A 17,404-nucleotide genomic window follows, 5' to 3' on the forward strand; every position below is an offset into this window, starting at 1 on the left:
GTTAACAACTTCAGAAATAAGCTCACCATCATGAAAGAGAACCATTTGCTCCCCTGGTAAATGGACTTGAAGTCATTGAATATCGGGCTTCTCCTCATGTAGGCGGAATGCAAAAATTCGCCAGATTGCCTCAGAAGTAGAGATATAGCGGCCATCAACATAGCTCTGGATCTCATTCTCAACTGCAGTATTTGTTGTATCAGTTGTCCTTGCCCTTGTTATATGGAGAGCTGCATGATCATGGCCCTTGTACACAGATTTGAAAAGGTATTTGACAGCAGTGATTGAGGAGCATACCTCAACATTAATATGTGCCTCATACTTTGCAGCTAGATAAGGGTTATAAGGTATAACCCATCGGTTATCAAGCTGCATTCCTCTTATAGAAGCAAACTGCCCATCCTCACGCCGTCGATAAATTGGGTAGCCATTATTGGTGATTTGTGTGGCCTCTGAAAAGAATCTTGGGTAGCGCTTTGTGCAGTTGCCTTCTCTTACACATGGTGCCTGTAGGTTTAGTGGCCCGCATGGCCCATGCATCATTGAGGTGGCAATAACTCTAAAGAGCTGCATATTCTGCTGTTCATTAGGAAGCTCAGCACATACCACTCGGTCGATTTCTGTGATAATTCGGTGCTTTGACTCGCTGTCCAGAATAAGCAGAATATGTGCATGGGGCAACCCTCGCTTCTGAAACTCAACAGTGTAAATATGACCAGTGACCTGACCAAAAATATGCCTCTTCATTAGATCTTTAATCAGTTCCTTCAGCTTGATATTGAAGACACGAACTGTTAGATCTGGGCGATCAGCAGCAGATTGTCCAGGGAGTAATTCGGCCTGTACCTCCTGCCAACGGGGGTTGCAGGTGAAGGTAATAAATAGGTCAGGGGGACCGAATATCCTCACAATAGCCATTGCATCTTGATAGAGCTGATACATATGGCGGGGACCAGCAGTATATGAGGATGGCAATATCACTCTACGACCAAGGTTAGCACCAACCATATCGGCTTCAGATAGCTGGACAGCATCTTGAAGGCCTATATATAGATAAATATGTTTGATTCAAGTTAGCAGCAGTTTCTTACTATTATAATAATTCATACTAAATGTGCATTAACCAACAACAACAACAACAACAACAACAACAACAACAACAACAATAGCATCATTTCTTACTATATTTTATATATGATTGAAACTAATACATACCTTGGTACATTTCAGCACGAATATTATCTTGGTTTCTTGCATACCATCGTAGGCGGTTGCTCTCAATAGTGGAATATGCATCGACAATATACTGCTGGAATAACCTCCTACTTAGGTGGAGGATTGGAGCTGCCTCACCACGAAACTGAAGCCGGTAGGCATAAAAGGCCATCTGAGTTACATGGTTTTGGCGATGGGTTTCAGAGAGTGCTTCATCTCCAACGCCATTCTCCAAAATCTCTGAGATGTTATCCTGGGCTTGGATACTGTCTTGGCGTGTATGCCGATGACCTGAAATAGGAATGTCAGGATGCCAGCCATCCTCCCCACGTGGGAATAGAAGCACATAGTGCAGTACAGCATAGGCAACATGTAGCTCTGAAATCCGCTGTAGTGTACCATTAGTTGTCCGTAGGATGATATCACGGCCATTGTTTGTATATTGGCCATCGGGTACAATTGCAGCTACTTCATCTGCTGTGGGTAAGTTGTAGCGACGCGAATCGTTATTGCGACCTGCTGTAATCGCTATGCATAGCTCAGGGGATGGATTCTGCTGGACAATTTCAGCAACCTGACGGAAGCGAGCAGCATACGGATTAACTGAATGGAGCATCTGCTGGAGGAGAGACAGAGTATTCTCATCAAGTCCAGGAATTGCAGTCATTCGATTTGCAAGCTCATTGGCAGTGTCGTAAATATACAGCTGTGCATACTGCGGCTGCTCGTTGCCATATACTGGAAGTAGTGATCCAATTCTATGGTACATCTGACCACGAACTCGAAAGTTAGAGACACCTATGATATAATATAATATGATTTGAGATGAGAGGAGATGATTCCAACAATTATATAGCTATTCATAAAACAATCGTAGAACGTAGAACATAGAACATAGAATATAGAATATAGAATATAAAACATAGAATATTGGTACTTACCACCATGATGCCTGCTAACTTCGCCATTAACTACTCCACCTGTTGAGGTAAAGGAGAGTACCGAGTTATACATTCGGATATTTCGCTGGAATTGCCGCGCTTCAGTGTTAGTGCCAGTCAATAGTCGAAGTAGTACTCCTGGTGGCGGTTGCAGAGCTGGAAGCACTACAGCTCCACGTACACAGCAGATCTGAAAAATTGGACATGTCATAGAGGACTGCTGGATTCGTTCGGCAGTCCATAGCAAGGCACTACAACTGGTGCACTGCACATCCATTCTTCCAAGTCGGAGAGGTAACGTGTGTGCACCAGATACCTGCAATGCAAGCGGCAGATGTGCACCTGATGCAGTACGCTGAATCTGTCGTTGAGAAGCACGCTGAGCCTGTCGCTGAGAAGAACGCTGTCTGTTAGCAGCATTGCGGCTCTCGTTGCTCTGCATTGCCCGTCGTCTCCGACTTCGTAATCTTTCCTGTTCAAGTTCATGGGAGCGGTCCCCTTGAGCACTCAAAGCCCTCTGACATTGGCGTCGTGTACGATCAGCAATCCGACGACGATAAGAAACCGAGGCATTATTCGTACTATTAGAATAGAATACCATCGCTATTGCTTTTAAATGAAGGAATAAATGAGGAGTATATATATAAGTATATATCTCAGTAAAACAAAGTCACAGTAAACCACAAAAATATGTAGAGAGAGAGAGTATGAGCGTTTACAAAAAGAAAGTTTATATATATATACCAGGTTTTCTTGTCGTTGTTGTTGTTGTTGTTGCTCTTGTTGTTGTCATGACACTTGACAGGTATAGTAAGGTATTGTATGATTGTTTAACAGGTCACACATGCATATTTAACAAAACACGTGCATATACACCCATTATTAAACTATAAAAATTTGTTTTTTTTTAACCAATTAAATAATTTCTAGCGGACGGTCGGACACTTTTTGGACTATAAAATCTTATATAAAGGTAAAGATAAAGATAAAAGATAAAGATAAAGAAGTAAAGATAAAGATGTAGGACTGAGATCTATTCACATCTCACACACGGCTCTTGTGTACCATGTCATACAGCGTCTGTACACCACAGCTTCTCTTGTACCTTCACATGCACTGCTCCTCAGTCTTATGACACATCTCGCAGACGCGCATATTGTCGTTGTTCATACTCGTAGCGATGTTTCTGAGCTTTGCTTGCTTTGACTATTGAGCTCCTTGGTCTGATAGGGCTGCCTCAGCTGGGGGTGCGGGAGACGTGTCGAGCCCAAGAACAAGGCTAGAGTGCGCCGTTTGATTCGAACCTTGGCCGTTGCTCTCAGCTGGTTCTTACATAGACGAACACCGTTCTGTATATACATTCAAATTTCTAAGGTGTGTTGAAACATGGCTGTAAATCATGAGCTGTGAACGAGGCTTCTTGATGTAAGATACAGATCCAGCCTACATTCACCGATCGCTCTGATTCGCACCACTCTGAACCATGATACATGAAATCCGAACAAAATACCCAGTGGTAAACTTCATTGAATCAAAGATGATAGACCAAAATGCGGATGCGTGCATTATGTTTCATATCATAGTAGCATCGCCAGTATAAGTTACATATGCGGCTAATGACTACACAGCCACCATATGGTAGCATTAATATGTTTAAATGACTTCAAAATAATTGTTGGTATAAATGTACAAAATGGGCTTATTCATGTGGTCCCACCTTGTATTGCACTGGGCTGGACTTTTTGTACCCAAATCTAAGGCTGAATACACCGAGTCCTTTTGCTCTCTGTTGGTTTGGCATAGGCGACCAACTGTCAAGTCTGCTTGTCCCATCCACTGCTTTACAAAACTAGCCGGTTTTAGTTAGTTTACAGCCATATGAACCAATGATGTTGGAATATCAGGTTCAAGCGTGATTTTTTTACCTGTTGCTCCACCTTCGGGTATCTAGATACCAGGTTCGACTTGGTCTACTCGGCTTAGCCACTCCCCATAGTGTGTATGCTTCTTTAGAACACTTTCAGCAACTGTTGTCCAGTCGATGCTCTGCTCAGACCCGTATTGCTGCTTCACCTCGCTTGACACACTAGCCGCCAGTCAATCACCTGGCTGAAGGCTAAGTTCATGCTACACCCTATCAAGGTTTATATCTCCTGCTCTAGATCCGTAAGCATGGGTAGGAAGGGCTATATACAACAGGATGCTCTAGTTATGTGCAATAATGGCAGCTAAGGCCACCAGCGCGGAGGCGAATTGCCTAGGGTTAAATTTAGTTCTCTATGATTCTCTTAATTAAGAATTGGGTCCAGAAACAACTAGGTTTGGATCAGAGCTGCAAGCCACAGCCGCTGATCACTTTCTAAAACCCATCCTCGCCTTCACCGGCTTCGCTTCCCACCCTGTCCTGTGTCACCGTTGCTCCTCTTCATCCCTCGCTACCTCACAGTTTTTTTTTTACAATGGACGACAGGTATTACGCGGTGGCCGCTGGCTATACCGTTGGCGTTTATGAGGACTACGAATCAGCACGGTATCAAACTGACGGTTATTCTAACAACGACATGCGTGTCTTCTACTCGCTGGAGGACGCCGAAGACTACATTGACTTGGGCTCAAAGCGCTTCTTCAACCGGTACCGCTGGTATGTATCACGCGGGCGTGGACCCTCACAAATCCTCCACGTCTACACTGACGGCATCTGCAAGGGCAACGGACAGCCGGGCGCAGTGGGCGGAGTGGGTGTATATTTCGGCTGCAACGACCCAAACAACCTGTCCGAAGTACTGGCGGATGGCCGACAGACAAACTTGCGTGCCGATTTGACAGGCGTTCTGCGGGCTCTGCAGATTGTGCATTCTGGGATCCGTCGGTACGACACGAATATCGATTACCAGGTGGTAGTCTATACTAAGTCGAAATATGTTTTACACTGCTTGTTCGAAGGGTACGACAAATGGGTGCAGAACGGGTGGACAACGAGCCGTGGGTATGATGTGCAGAATCGTGATCTGATCCAGCGGCTTGTCCACGAATTCCGCAACTCCAAACTGCGTATATCTGTTGAGCATGACTCAGTCGAGAGTGGAAACCTGTGCTCGGGAGCGGCAAACGACCTGGCAAATGAGGCAGTGGAGGAATACTATGAAGAGTACGAGTGGGATGACGATGACGATGACGACGACTATGATGACTACTATGAGTCTGATGAATACTACGACTCCGAGGATGACGATTACCTAGCATACTTGGAAGCCGCCAGACTGCTCGAGATGCTGCGTATAAATGACTAGATCCTTAGCCATAAGAATGCAATGCCAATCAGTGACAAAAATTCCTCAATAACTTTTGCAGTGACTCAAACAGCTGAATATCATGTTGAAGATGTACGTGGGATACAGTGGAAAGTATGAATAGAATAGGCATAGTATGCTTCGCCATGTACACCAAAACATCTAATTTATATATATTCGTAATTTCGGGAAATCAGAATCCGAGTATGTCGGTGGCCGCGTGGCCCAATGGATAAGGCGCTTGACTACGGATCAAGCGATTCCAGGTTCGAGTCCTGGCGTGGTCGACATTTCTTTTTCGCTCAATTTTGTATCTGAGCCTTTGTATCTTCAGCTTGGTTATGTTGATTTGTGACCTACTGTTTTGCGCAGCTATTTGGTGGGTTCTACTGCCTATATGAATAGCATGTAGACATATATACATTATTTTTGAATTGTTCTGCCATGGCCTGCCTCGACAGGCCCGGCTATCATCGTGGGAGTGGCATCAGCCATTGCCATCTTTAATAATGCTTGCTTACGGGAATAAAATAGGGGTTTGATGAAGTAGTCGACACACACAGAGAGTGTAGAGGAGTATGAAGAAATACGGGGGGCTGCTTGTTTTGACGAGTGCCGAGTGCACATATACGAGTTGAGTATTCTTTGGTTTGCACTAAATCTGCTCCATTCCGTCGATGGTGAACAATTTAGATACACGAAAAACCTACTGAAAAATACTATCGAATCCAAGAGCTACTGTCATATTGTTGTACTTTTATGTGGATCCTGCGGAGACATCCATCATGGTCGAACATACAATGATCTGACACGGATCCCGATTAATTATTGGCCATAAGGACTAAAGCTCAGCTTTCTGGGACACCGGTCCTTACTCCTATTTTTATCGGCGCCTACCTCGATCTTGGTATGCGGAAATATCGCAAAAGGGCAGCTTCGACGATCTCTCACATCAGTGGATGATCACCATGATGTGCCCATGGATTTGCCGCTGGTCCATGGAATGCCTGACACAAGGTCACAGAATTATAATATATACATTATTTTTGGATGCTGGCAGAAAACGGTGTTGGTGCTGTATCTGCTTTCGTGGCGCAACTGGTTAGCGCGTCTGACTGTTAATCAGGAGGTTGATAGTTCGAGCCTATCCGAGAGCGGTGTCTTTTTGTCCCAGCTCTCTTTTGCTATTTGTCCACGTCTCCAGAGGCAATGGATATGTGTCGTCTTACTTCTCCATATCACCAATCAGATGGTTCGACGGTTATTATTATAGGCAATGGCTATCCAAGAAAGATTTTACTTGCTAAGGTACTTTGCCATCTTCGGGTCAGCACTGACAACCTCAACAACCTTGTTGATCAGGGGTGCCTTTTCCGGAGTGAAAAAGTCCGACATGCCTGACAGGCACTGGTTTCCAAAGTCGTTAATCGAGCGCAAGGTTGCAACGAGAGCTACATCCATGTATGTGATTTCGTTGCCAAAATAGTGGCCGTTGGAGCCGTTGTTCTTGAGATGGTTCTCGTGGTATTTGATGAAGAACTGGACCTGGGTCTCAAACCGTTCCTTGATAGACGGGCGAGCCTCCTCAACAGTAAAGCGGTGTCTTGGGGCATAGTTGAAAATATCAACAAGCTGATGGCGTAGCTCATCTTGGCGGGCACTGTCTTGAGGGGTGCCGTTGACAAGCAAGCCGTGCTTGGCTGCCAGGTAGTGCTCAATTGCCAGAGACTCGCTAAGCTCAAAAACGTTTCCAGACTCATCAGTCTCGATCAGGACGGGGAGCTGGCCAACCGGCTGGTTGACTTTATCCTGGGGCCAGACAGGGGCCTCATCGCTGTACTCAGAATCGTTGTAGCTCAGCAGGGCACGGCAGGTCTCGGCGCGAGCCTTGAGAGGGAAGTAACGAAGAACATAGGTAGACATGGTTGCTTTGTGGGTGTTTGAGTGTGGGTTGTCAACGAAAAGTATATTATGGCAAGTAGTGAAAGTGAAGGTGCTAGATTGGTATGTGTTGCAATTTATATGTTTTTGGATGGTTGTCACCAGGTGGCGTTGGTTGGCATTCTGCGGAGTTCGGACTATTTTTTGCACAATGCAGCTTGCAAGAGACAGTAATGTTTACAGCATGAAGATGTTTGTAAGCATGGATAGTTTGTATCAAGAGGTTAGCTCTATCAAAAATGATGTAAAGGAAAGGCCAAAGGGGCTCCTGCTGTCATGCTTACAAATTGGACAGCTATAAGAGGAGGCTGTAAAAAACCACTCTCCCCTCACATGCACAATGTGAAAGAGTGCTAATCATACCCATAAATGCCACGTATGTCGAGCTTGTATTTGTCAGCCGTAATGCAGATCAAGGTGAAAAGTGGCAATCCCTCTGGTGGATATCCGTAAAAGGACGATTCGCTTAGAAACCACAAACCATATCACACATGTATCCCAGACATCCCTACCCTATCTATCGGACATGCTGCTTCAATGCGCAACAAAGGGCCACTATCACCACCGCCGTCGATAAACGATGTCAGCGAAATGACAAACTCCAGCCCTAAGGGACTCTTCAGTTGTTGGTGCTGTTTGTGCTCGGCGGACAGTGACAGGAACTGCGATGGTGATATCCCCAGGATTGTTGCTGCAGCTTCCGGCGAGACATCTGCAGTACAACAGTCAGTCCCGTCATCGATTTCTGCTGTAAGCGCAAACTCCCACACAACATCAATGTCTGGGACCTCTTTGATTTTGCAGCGCTGGCAGCTAAACTCGTAGTCGCTCTTGAGTGATTCCAGCACAGTGCCGTCTAGACGTGCAGAGGGAACAACAGCTCGCCTGCACTTTTTGTGGGCAAACCTTGTTATCCCTACTTGGTCCCGCGAGTCCTTGACAAAATCACCAGCACTATGTATCCCAGTCACCGCTGCACGCACGTAGCAATTGGCCTCACCTGCAATGTCAGCCAGGAACGAATATCCCCGCAGCTCAGAGCAGCTTAGCATTCCAGGCATCTGCGAGATATTGAATATCTGTGCATGGATTGCAAGGCTCCCATTGATAATGACTCTGCTGTCGTTGAGTGGATTCGGGCTCTCGTCCTCGTGGGTCTCAAAGTTGTGCAGCACCACCAGTTGGCCAGGCATAGTTCGGGCAGCGGTTCTTCCAAGCTCACCCCAAACTGTGGCATCGCATACTCCTGTTCCATCGCCGATGCGCAGAACATAGCGGTCCAAAGTTGAGCCGTTCTCTACCTGGGTCGGATAATTTTCAGAGACTGCGACGACTCGCGCCATCATCGTCAGGTTGATGATCTCGGGCACAAGTTGGCCAATCGAGATCTGGTGCGCGTATCGCCGATAGTCAAAGAACCCGAGGTCATTGTACGCAACGCTTGTTTGTGATGTCTCGTTGTATGAGGCGCGTGTGCCGCGCATGATGAAGGCAATTGTCTGCAGTCCATAGACAAACTCCGTATCTGAGGCCTGCTCGGCGCAGAGCAAGCCAATGTAGTCATCATCATGGAAAAGCCGCACCAGCGGTATATCCGCATCGTAAAATCGGATGGATACCAGGTATGGTGCTTCCACATGCTCGATCAGACAGCTGACGGTGGCATACGAGACTGGCCGGCCGTCTTCGAATTCCTCTCTGGTACGCTCAATGCGCTCAATCTTCCCCCACACCTGGTTCGCATCGAATATTGGGTCCCGTGCATATACGAACCTTTCTCGGCTAAAAGCAACGCCAAATATGTCTCGCAAGAAGAGCTCGTCAGTAGGCGTGGTGTCCTGCAGCGCACTGTTGGATGGCCCGACTTTGACCTCAAATACAAGTGCACAGTCAGGCAAAAGTGTTAGCAATGGTCTGCCTGACCCGCACCCGCGATCTGCTGCCTTGAGGTTTGTTGCGTAGATGCACCGCTGGTCAAAAAACCCAGCAAACTCCTTGGAGTCAATCATCGGGCAGTGTCGCTCGTGGACAAACATATCCATGTGCTTGTCTGCCGTGCGCAACCGCCGCTCACTGCCTGAGCTCGGTCCACCGCAGACGCTCCATAGCCAGATATCTGTCCCTGGAAGCTTGTGTGTCTGCAAAACCTTCAGGTGGAAACGAGTTGATAGCGGTGGCGGAATAGAGCATCCTAGGAATGGATCAACTGTCCGGAATATCTCACCATCCGCAGATTCCTTGGCTATTAGCGAGTGCCATGACGCTTCAAGTTCAGTTAACAGAACCGTCCGCGTCATATTTCCATGTGCTGTCAGCAGCGATGCTACTTTCGTTGCGATCCACGGCCACGGTACCTCGCCTGGCTGCTTCTGACAGCATGCTGCAAGATCCTCACGCAACGCAGCCAAAGTGCCTGAGAATTCCATTATTAAGCATAAAGCGAGAGCAGCTGAAATAAAGATCCGAACTGCGCAATAATCGAGCTAATTTATTATAGAAACGTGGACAGAGAGTGTAAAATGGGTGATTAGGCTGAGTTCCTTGGGAGCAGGAATGAGATCTGCTTCTCTGTCTGGGTTGACTGACAATGCAGCTGCCATGTCTACTACAGACGCTGGCCGCTGCCTCATCCGTTTGCCTGTCTACTTTACTTTTCTGGATTAAACACACCATGCTGGCAAAATCTATTAGTATCAGCAGCGTGTCAACAGTGGCAGTTGTTGTTTGATTTCTTGACATGGCGGCATTCGCACTCTGAGACTAGCACACTAGCGCAGAAAATTCTTTGGAGCTGTTTTAGATGTGGCGAGGTACCGGATAACGATTCCCTCCAATATGCGTAGGCACAAATGGCATAGGTTGCGAAAAGCGGTATCGAAAGCTGGTATGTTCTTGCTTTCGCTCAGTGGCATTATATCAATAGCACTATGGAACATGACAGCTGACGTTCATTCTTGCATGTGTATATTTGTTGGTGTGTAGTATCCAAGGAGCAGGAGGTTCTGGGGTTATATTAGCGGCAGAGTGCAAGAATGCAGTGTCAAGCGTACTGCTCCACTGTTCAATTCCTTTATGTATACATTATTTCCTACTAATTTCAGCAGTTGATCGGCTCAGAGCCTCGGCTCGATCCGGATAAGCGTCAGTGTGTCCGAGTGGTTAAGGAGACAGACTCGAAATCTGTTGGGCTCTGCCCGCACAGGTTCAAATCCTGTCGCTGACGATTCTTTTGCCCATTCCTTTTGCCGCCCCACCCCGGCCTCGGCAATCCTCACTCCCCGAGTGCTGACCAAGTCACGCCCTGCACATGTTTTTGCTGCTGCTTTTGGCGGACCGCCGGCGATTCCTAAGCCGGCCGGGTCACGCTTCCCACCACCACACCGCAAGCCACTGTCCCCAGCCCCCCCCGACGCCTTATGTAAAGGCTGCTGCTTGTGCTGGCAGCTGCGTATTTATTGCGCTCCAACCCACATGGAACGAAGCGCCTGCCTCACCTTGTCCTCCACTCCAACCATGCTCCAGCCATGCTCCAACCACTCGTATCTACCATTTACTTTGCTGCTCTGTCCTGTGCGCTTATCTCCCAGCCACAGCAGCGACAGCTCTCCACGCCAGCCAAGCCGTTCAGCCCTGCTCTCAGCCACAGACAGCCATTTACTGTCTACGAGACTCCTCTGTCTCTGAACCCCATTGCAAGCCCTACCGCCTTTTCCTCGTCGCTTGCCCACAGCGACCCCTTGCTGCTGCAGAGCATGTCGATTGCTGCCACTTATCTGCACCAGAAGCATGGCATCCAACTGGACAGCATCCACATCACCGATGCATACACCGACACTGCTACAGGGCTAACACATGTCTACATGGTCCAGACCCACGATGGCCTGCATGTCACCAATGCCGTAGCAAACGTCAACATTGACAAGAATGGACGTGTCATTTCGTCTGGCCATTCATTTACTCCTGGGCCTCTGGCTAGCAACAATGCCGACTTTTCATCAGCTGCTCTCTCAACAGACTCTGCCAGAGCGGCCCTTCTTGCTTTGGCCAACCACATCCAAGCACCACTTGCCGACACTGACCTTGGTGGCATGGCGGCAACCAGCTTTGACTCATCGTCTGGGCTCACTGTCACGAACTTGCCTGCACACTTTGCCATCGATGGAACTGCCCGTATTACCTCTGCTCTCTTGCAGAATGCTGACGGCTCAGTATCCAGCGTCTGGCGTGTCAATGCCGAGCAGCAGGACCACTGGTGGACTGCAAGCATCGACACTTCTTCGCACAATGTGCTCGCCCTCTACGACTGGTACTCGCAGTCTGAATCATACAATGTCTATGCCAAGGATGTGCTGTCTCCTGAAGATGGCAGGCACACACTGGTTGCTGACCCAGCAAGCAAGGATGCCAGTCCAAAGGGCTGGGTCACCAAGGGCTCGACCTACGGCAACAATGTCTGGGCACAGTCCAACCCAACCGGTGGCCCGACATGGCAGACAAACCACCGCCCGAAAGCTGGCCCCGGCAATGTGTTCGATTTTCCCCTCAACTTGTCGCAGCCACCAGAGTCATACATTGACGCAGCTATTGTGCAGCTGTTCTATACCAACAACATCATGCACGATCTGTCCTACATCTACGGCTTTGATGAGGCTGCAGGCAACTTCCAGGATGAGAACTTTAGCGGCAGAGGGGTTGGCGGGGATGGCGTCATTGCCAATGCCCAGGACGGCTCTGGCACCAACAATGCCAACTTTGCCACGCCTCCCGATGGCCAGCGTCCGCGCATGCGTATGTATACATGGACCCAGACTATGCCAAACCGCGACGGCGACTTTGAGCAGGACATTGTAGCACACGAGTTCACCCATGGAATCTCGAACCGGCTGACAGGTGGGCCCGCCAATACCGACTGCCTGAATGATGGCGAGTCGGGTGGCATGGGCGAGGGGTGGAGCGATGCAGTGTCGACTATCCTGCGCCTCAAGAGCACTGATACACATGACGCTGACCTCGTGCTGGGCCACTATGTGTACACCAAGGGGATTCGCAACTATCCGTACTCAACCAGCATGGACACCAACCCATCAACATACAGCTACCTCGACCGCATGGACTACCAGGAAGTGCATGCCATCGGCGAGGTGTGGGCTGAAATTCTGTATGAAGTGATGTGGGCGCTGATTGACAAGAATGGCTTTGCCGATGACATCTTTGCCCACGACCTGACCAAGGGCAACTCCATCATGCTCCAGATCCTGCTTGACGGGATGAAGCTGCAGCCGTGCAACCCAACGTTTATCGATGCACGCAATGCCATAATTCAGGCCGAGCAGAATCTGACTGGTGGCAAGAACAGGTGCGAGATCTGGGGTGCATTTGCCAAGCGCGGACTTGGTGTCAATGCACCAGGTGGTGGATGGGGCAGGCATACCGATGACAGCAGTGTTCCTGATGGGTGCTAGTGGTGAACATGTGCATATGTAAATGTCCCCTCCATTCCACCTCCATCAGTTTTCAATGCCCATTTATAAACATCGCTTTCCAGCCTTGCAGCTATTTTGTTAACCACACCGTCCATTTCTCAGATGCATCGTTATGCGCCATGTGCACAAGCAGTAGAAGGAAGGCTTTGCTTAGAAGTAAGGTGTTTGGCGGCAATGGCTTCCAATCAATTTCGACATTTCATTGTGGTATTGTCCAGATATTTGGATCTGTGTGTTTTATTATCCAGAAAAATGGCTCTGCTAGGCCCTGCTCATCAGGTATAAATATCACAGCGGCCTGTTGCTAAATGACAGGACCATCGTCAAACACCCAGTGCGGTTCCCTATTCCCCATTCCCTATGCTTCTCACTTGAAAGCACTTGCAGCAAAGACAGATATTCGACTGGTCTTTTCTGCTTGCCTGTACATAGATTCAGTATCCAGCAGACGAATGGCTTGCCAAACATATCTTATCGGACAAGCGACAACGAGCGAATGCATATAAATATGTACTGCCAGTGCCCGAAGCGGCAAGAGGCAACCAATACGATTGCTGGCTCTTGGTCCTCTGAGGGACATGGCATGGGGTTGCCCGAATGACAACAATATGCATGCACAATCGACTGAGCAAAAAGCAAACGTGGCATGGATGAGCACCACCGGTTGGGGCAAACCAGTGTGTCGAGCACTGGGACGATCCAAAAGAGTATGGCGATCTGGCGAGCAAAAATAGATCCGTAGTGGGGCTTCCGTGGATCGAACACGGTGCCTTATGAACTTCAGTCATACGCTCTCCCAGATGAGCTAAAGCCCCAGAACCATCGAAGATCAAACCAGATTAGATCCCGAACTCTGGAAACCTTGAAAAATAAAACGTTTAACTCTATAGGACATTGGTCACCTTAGAATTCGTTGCTTTCTCCGCTGACCTTCGCTATCGCTGCTCATAGATGATATCTCCAAATGAAAGGTTAGATGTCCCAATTACGGATAGCATCTCATTGCACGGTTTGTGAGTCTACGATGGAGCATCCATGACTTGAAATCACTTGGTGTACTGCTTTTATTATCTGAATCTGTTTCGGCGAATGTGTGGATGCACTCTAGTATAGCTGTACTCAAACATCATTGGTTTGTGGCCAGATTTATACCCAGATACATGCCGACCATTTTGTAGGATAGCTTCCCCACAACAACATCATGAAACCTGTGTAGAGCGTGGGATCATTTATCTCAGATCCTGGTCGAGTGACTGCTTTTCTGATCGCTGTCGACAGTATCGCTATATATTAAGCCACGCATCCTGATAAGCAGTTGCTTTCCCAGAAGCAGCCAAGCGATGTTAATACACACCTACCACAGGTATTTCAAACAAGCATATCTAGGCTAACGCTGCCCAGCAGACGCGGCATTTGGTGTGGCCACGGGAACACACATGCACGGCGCCTCCCCCATCTGGTGAAGCAAGCGCACAGCACAAGCAGCGTACGAGCGAGTTCCAACTGTGGCCTAGCCTTTTTCCTCAGAGCATTGACGTCAGCTGGACATCACACTGCTATATTTTTTTTTGGGGAGGAAGGCAAGAAAAGAGCCTGGCTGGCCAATGAGGGCCGGTGACCTCTGGTGCCCCAACAGCTTTGGGGAAAATTTTTTATTTTTTTGCTCAGTTGGATACCAGTAAAAAATTTTTATTTGCCTCAAGAGAGCACCAAAAATCAATAGAGCGTAGCGGCGAAAAGAGCGAGCAGATTGAAGCTTTTCTTCTCTTTTCAGCAGTACTCGACACCTATTTTCCTCATACTTTTTTCCAGGACTCTATTAGAGGGAGGAACAAAGCCGAAAAGCAAACATATAGAATACACCGGGCATATACCGTTTACGCTAGTACTTTCTTTCATAACATAAACGACCATGGCAGTTTCCGCATCCAAGCAGAAGCGTCTCGCAGCGAAGGCGGCCAAGGCAGCGGCCAAGTCTGGCAATGCTGGTAATGCCGGCAATGCCGGTGAGGCCTCCGGAGCCAGCACGCCCGGCACCGCCACACCCGGAACGGCGACGCCGACGGGCACTGAGGGTGGCAAGGGTCTGGCCAAGACGATGAGCCAGCTGAAGCTGGTGGTTGATCGGTCCGCGACCGGAGTTCTGACATCGGCGCCGCTGTCGCGCGACATCCAGATTGACTCATACACGCTGTCGTTCCACGGACGCATGCTGATTGAGAATGCGTCGGTGGAGCTCAACTTTGGCAACCGGTACGGTCTGCTTGGCGACAACGGCAGTGGTAAGACGACATTCCTGCGGTCAATTGCCGAGGGCGACATTGAGCTGCCGCCGCACATGGACACGTATCTGCTGAGCGAGGAGGCGGAGCCCACGGAGCTCTCGTCGCTCGAGTATGTTGTCAAGACGGCGCAGGACGAGCTGATCCGTCTCGAGCACGAGCTGGAGGATCTGCTGGCGTCTGAGGAGGGCGCGGACAACCCTCTGATTGACGATATCTACGAGCGTATTGATCAGCTGGATGCCAGCACGTTTGAGCCGCGCGCGGCCGAGCTGCTGCATGGACTGGGATTCGATAAGGAGCGCATGAAGATGCCGACCAAGAGTCTGTCTGGAGGCTGGCGTATGCGTGTGGCGCTGGCCAAGTGCCTGTTCAAGAAGCCGACGGTGCTGCTGATGGACGACCCGACGAACCATCTTGATCTGCAGTCGGTGGTGTACCTTGAGGAGTACATGAAGACGTACAACCGGATTCTGCTGATTGTGTCGCACTCGCAGGACTTCCTCAACAACGTGTGCACGCACATCATCCACCTGACGCCGAAGCGGCGGTTGGTGTACTATGGTGGTAACTACGACACGTTCGTGCGGACCAAGGCCGAAAACGAGGTCAACCAGATGAAGGCGTACGAGAAGCAGCAGGCGGAGATTGAGCACATCAAAAAGTTCATTGCGTCGGCGGGTACGTACGCGAACCTTGTGCGGCAGGCCAAGTCGAAGCAGAAGATCATTGACAAGATGGAGGCGGCGGGTCTGATTGAGAAGGTGGAGGCTGACCGCAAGTACGTGTTCCGGTTCCCGGACACGCCCAAGCTGCCGCCTCCTGTGCTGAGCTTCGACGACGTGACGTTCTCGTACGACGGCAACCCCGACAATGCGCTGTACTGGGAGGTTGACGCGGCAGTGGACATGGACTCGCGGATTGCGCTGATCGGCCCGAACGGAACCGGCAAGAGTACGCTGCTGAAGCTGATGACGGGCGAGCTGGACGCGACCGAGGGCCGTGTGCAGCGGCACACGCAGCTGAAGCTGGCCAAGTACAGCCAGCACTCGAACGACCAGCTGGACCAGGACAAGTCGCCGATCGACTATCTGCGCGACAAGTTCCCGAAGATCTCGCAGGACATAGACTTCTGGCGGCAGAACCTGGGGCGGTTCGGTCTGTCGGGTGGCCACCAGACCAGCCCGATCAGCACGCTGTCGGATGGGCTGAAGAGCCGGCTGGTGTTTGCCGAGATTGCGCAGCAGGCGCCGGGCATTATTCTGTTTGACGAGCCGACCAACGGTCTGGCGCCCGAGGCCATTGATGGGCTGGCGGATGCGATCAACCACTTCAGCGGCGGCGTTGTGCTGGTGTCGCACGACTTCCGGCTCATCAGCCAGGTGGCCAAGGAGCTGTGGCTGTGCGAGAACAAGCAGATTACCAAGTTTGAGGGCTCGATCGAGAAGTACAAGGAGTCGCTGCGCAAGGGCATCACCATCAAGCAGTAAAGCAGATATTGGGGAGATCCGAGGAAGCTTGCGGGGGGTCCACCAATTCGGAAACGGATCTCTGGGTCCGCCCAACACCCTGTTGTCGTCTCCAAAGGATCCCGGTTTTGGTTAAAATAAAATCGGCGAATTCTAATTCATGCAATAAGGTGCGAGCACGCAAAATAGAGCGCGAGCGGTGGTGGGGGAAAAGACGGGAGAGGCGGGCAATAGTGCGGTTCCAAGTATCAGCAGACGAGGATAGTGTCGTTTTTGGAATTGCACAGTGGCTGCCAGCTGCACAAAACTCAAAATCTTGAATTCTGTCCCATTCTGCCCCTTGGTCATCAGCGGCTCACTATCCAGGTCATCAGGCATCGCAGGCTGTAAATCCCCGAGGGGAAAGCAGCATCCTTTGTGGCACTATACGTGCGGAGCACGCAAGGGCATCAGAACTGGCTATTTGGCAGGCGCTGCTGGTATAGTACTTTGGCTTATTATTGCACTGGTATTTTTTCTGGGCATCAGCAAAAACTACGGGGGGCCAAGCTTGCGGGACGTATTTTTAGTAGCGACTGCATATTTGCGGGGTATTGTCGGCAAGCATCATCAGCAGAACCGCTTGCAGCCTGGCTATTGTCCTGGGAACAACCGATGCTTGCTAGCTTTTTTTGCGCAGTGTCTCCGCTCGGATGGAGGCAATTAACAAACGAAAGCGGCAAAAATAAATATAGATGCATTTCTTGTCTGCGCTATGATGGGCCGTCGGTTGGTGAGAAGAAC

General features: G+C 49.4%; 6 protein-coding genes and 4 non-coding genes across 10 annotated transcripts; 6 read left to right on the plus strand and 4 right to left on the minus strand.

Moving 5' to 3' along the window:
* Nucleotides 1-3,118: 3,118 nt before the first annotated feature.
* On the minus strand, nucleotides 3,119-3,561 carry DL89DRAFT_266103 (uncharacterized protein). Its single transcript, XM_040886958.1, has one exon. The coding sequence runs from the start codon at nucleotides 3,515-3,517 to the stop codon at nucleotides 3,323-3,325; it is 195 nt and encodes a 64-aa protein (XP_040744585.1). The 5' UTR covers nucleotides 3,518-3,561; the 3' UTR covers nucleotides 3,119-3,322.
* A 994-nt stretch (nucleotides 3,562-4,555) lies between these two features.
* DL89DRAFT_266104 (ribonuclease H-like protein) lies at nucleotides 4,556-5,519 on the plus strand. The gene has a single exon (XM_040886959.1). The coding sequence runs from the start codon at nucleotides 4,616-4,618 to the stop codon at nucleotides 5,444-5,446; it is 831 nt and encodes a 276-aa protein (XP_040744586.1). The 5' UTR covers nucleotides 4,556-4,615; the 3' UTR covers nucleotides 5,447-5,519.
* Nucleotides 5,520-5,660: 141 nt separating this feature from the next.
* DL89DRAFT_t44 lies at nucleotides 5,661-5,733 on the plus strand. The gene has a single exon. It is a non-coding gene; the product is annotated as a tRNA-Arg (tRNA).
* A 796-nt stretch (nucleotides 5,734-6,529) lies between these two features.
* Nucleotides 6,530-6,603, plus strand: DL89DRAFT_t45. Its single transcript has one exon. It is a non-coding gene; the product is annotated as a tRNA-Asn (tRNA).
* A 60-nt stretch (nucleotides 6,604-6,663) lies between these two features.
* On the minus strand, nucleotides 6,664-7,696 carry DL89DRAFT_119517 (uncharacterized protein). Its single transcript, XM_040883187.1, has one exon. It carries the CDS (start codon nucleotides 7,367-7,369, stop codon nucleotides 6,743-6,745), a length of 627 nt encoding a protein of 208 aa, XP_040744587.1. The 5' UTR covers nucleotides 7,370-7,696; the 3' UTR covers nucleotides 6,664-6,742.
* Nucleotides 7,697-7,872: 176 nt separating this feature from the next.
* Nucleotides 7,873-9,813, minus strand: DL89DRAFT_291672 (uncharacterized protein; the record flags this gene model as incomplete). The annotated part of the gene is made up of 1 exon (XM_040890224.1): nucleotides 7,873-9,813. One exon carries the CDS (start codon nucleotides 9,811-9,813, stop codon nucleotides 7,873-7,875), a length of 1,941 nt encoding a protein of 646 aa, XP_040744588.1.
* A 715-nt stretch (nucleotides 9,814-10,528) lies between these two features.
* On the plus strand, nucleotides 10,529-10,610 carry DL89DRAFT_t46. Its single transcript has one exon. It is a non-coding gene; the product is annotated as a tRNA-Ser (tRNA).
* A 282-nt stretch (nucleotides 10,611-10,892) lies between these two features.
* On the plus strand, nucleotides 10,893-13,013 carry DL89DRAFT_266105 (uncharacterized protein). Its single transcript, XM_040886960.1, has one exon. The coding sequence runs from the start codon at nucleotides 10,912-10,914 to the stop codon at nucleotides 12,847-12,849; it is 1,938 nt and encodes a 645-aa protein (XP_040744589.1). The 5' UTR covers nucleotides 10,893-10,911; the 3' UTR covers nucleotides 12,850-13,013.
* A 599-nt stretch (nucleotides 13,014-13,612) lies between these two features.
* Nucleotides 13,613-13,685, minus strand: DL89DRAFT_t61. Its single transcript has one exon. It is a non-coding gene; the product is annotated as a tRNA-Phe (tRNA).
* An 828-nt stretch (nucleotides 13,686-14,513) lies between these two features.
* DL89DRAFT_119542 (P-loop containing nucleoside triphosphate hydrolase protein) lies at nucleotides 14,514-16,708 on the plus strand. Its single transcript, XM_040883189.1, has one exon. The coding sequence runs from the start codon at nucleotides 14,783-14,785 to the stop codon at nucleotides 16,640-16,642; it is 1,860 nt and encodes a 619-aa protein (XP_040744590.1). The 5' UTR covers nucleotides 14,514-14,782; the 3' UTR covers nucleotides 16,643-16,708.
* Nucleotides 16,709-17,404: the final 696 nt, after the last annotated feature.

Source organism: Linderina pennispora (genome assembly GCF_002104995.1).
Source record: "Linderina pennispora strain ATCC 12442 chromosome Unknown DL89scaffold_4, whole genome shotgun sequence".
NCBI classification, from domain to species: Eukaryota; Fungi; Kickxellomycota; class Kickxellomycetes; order Kickxellales; family Kickxellaceae; genus Linderina; species Linderina pennispora.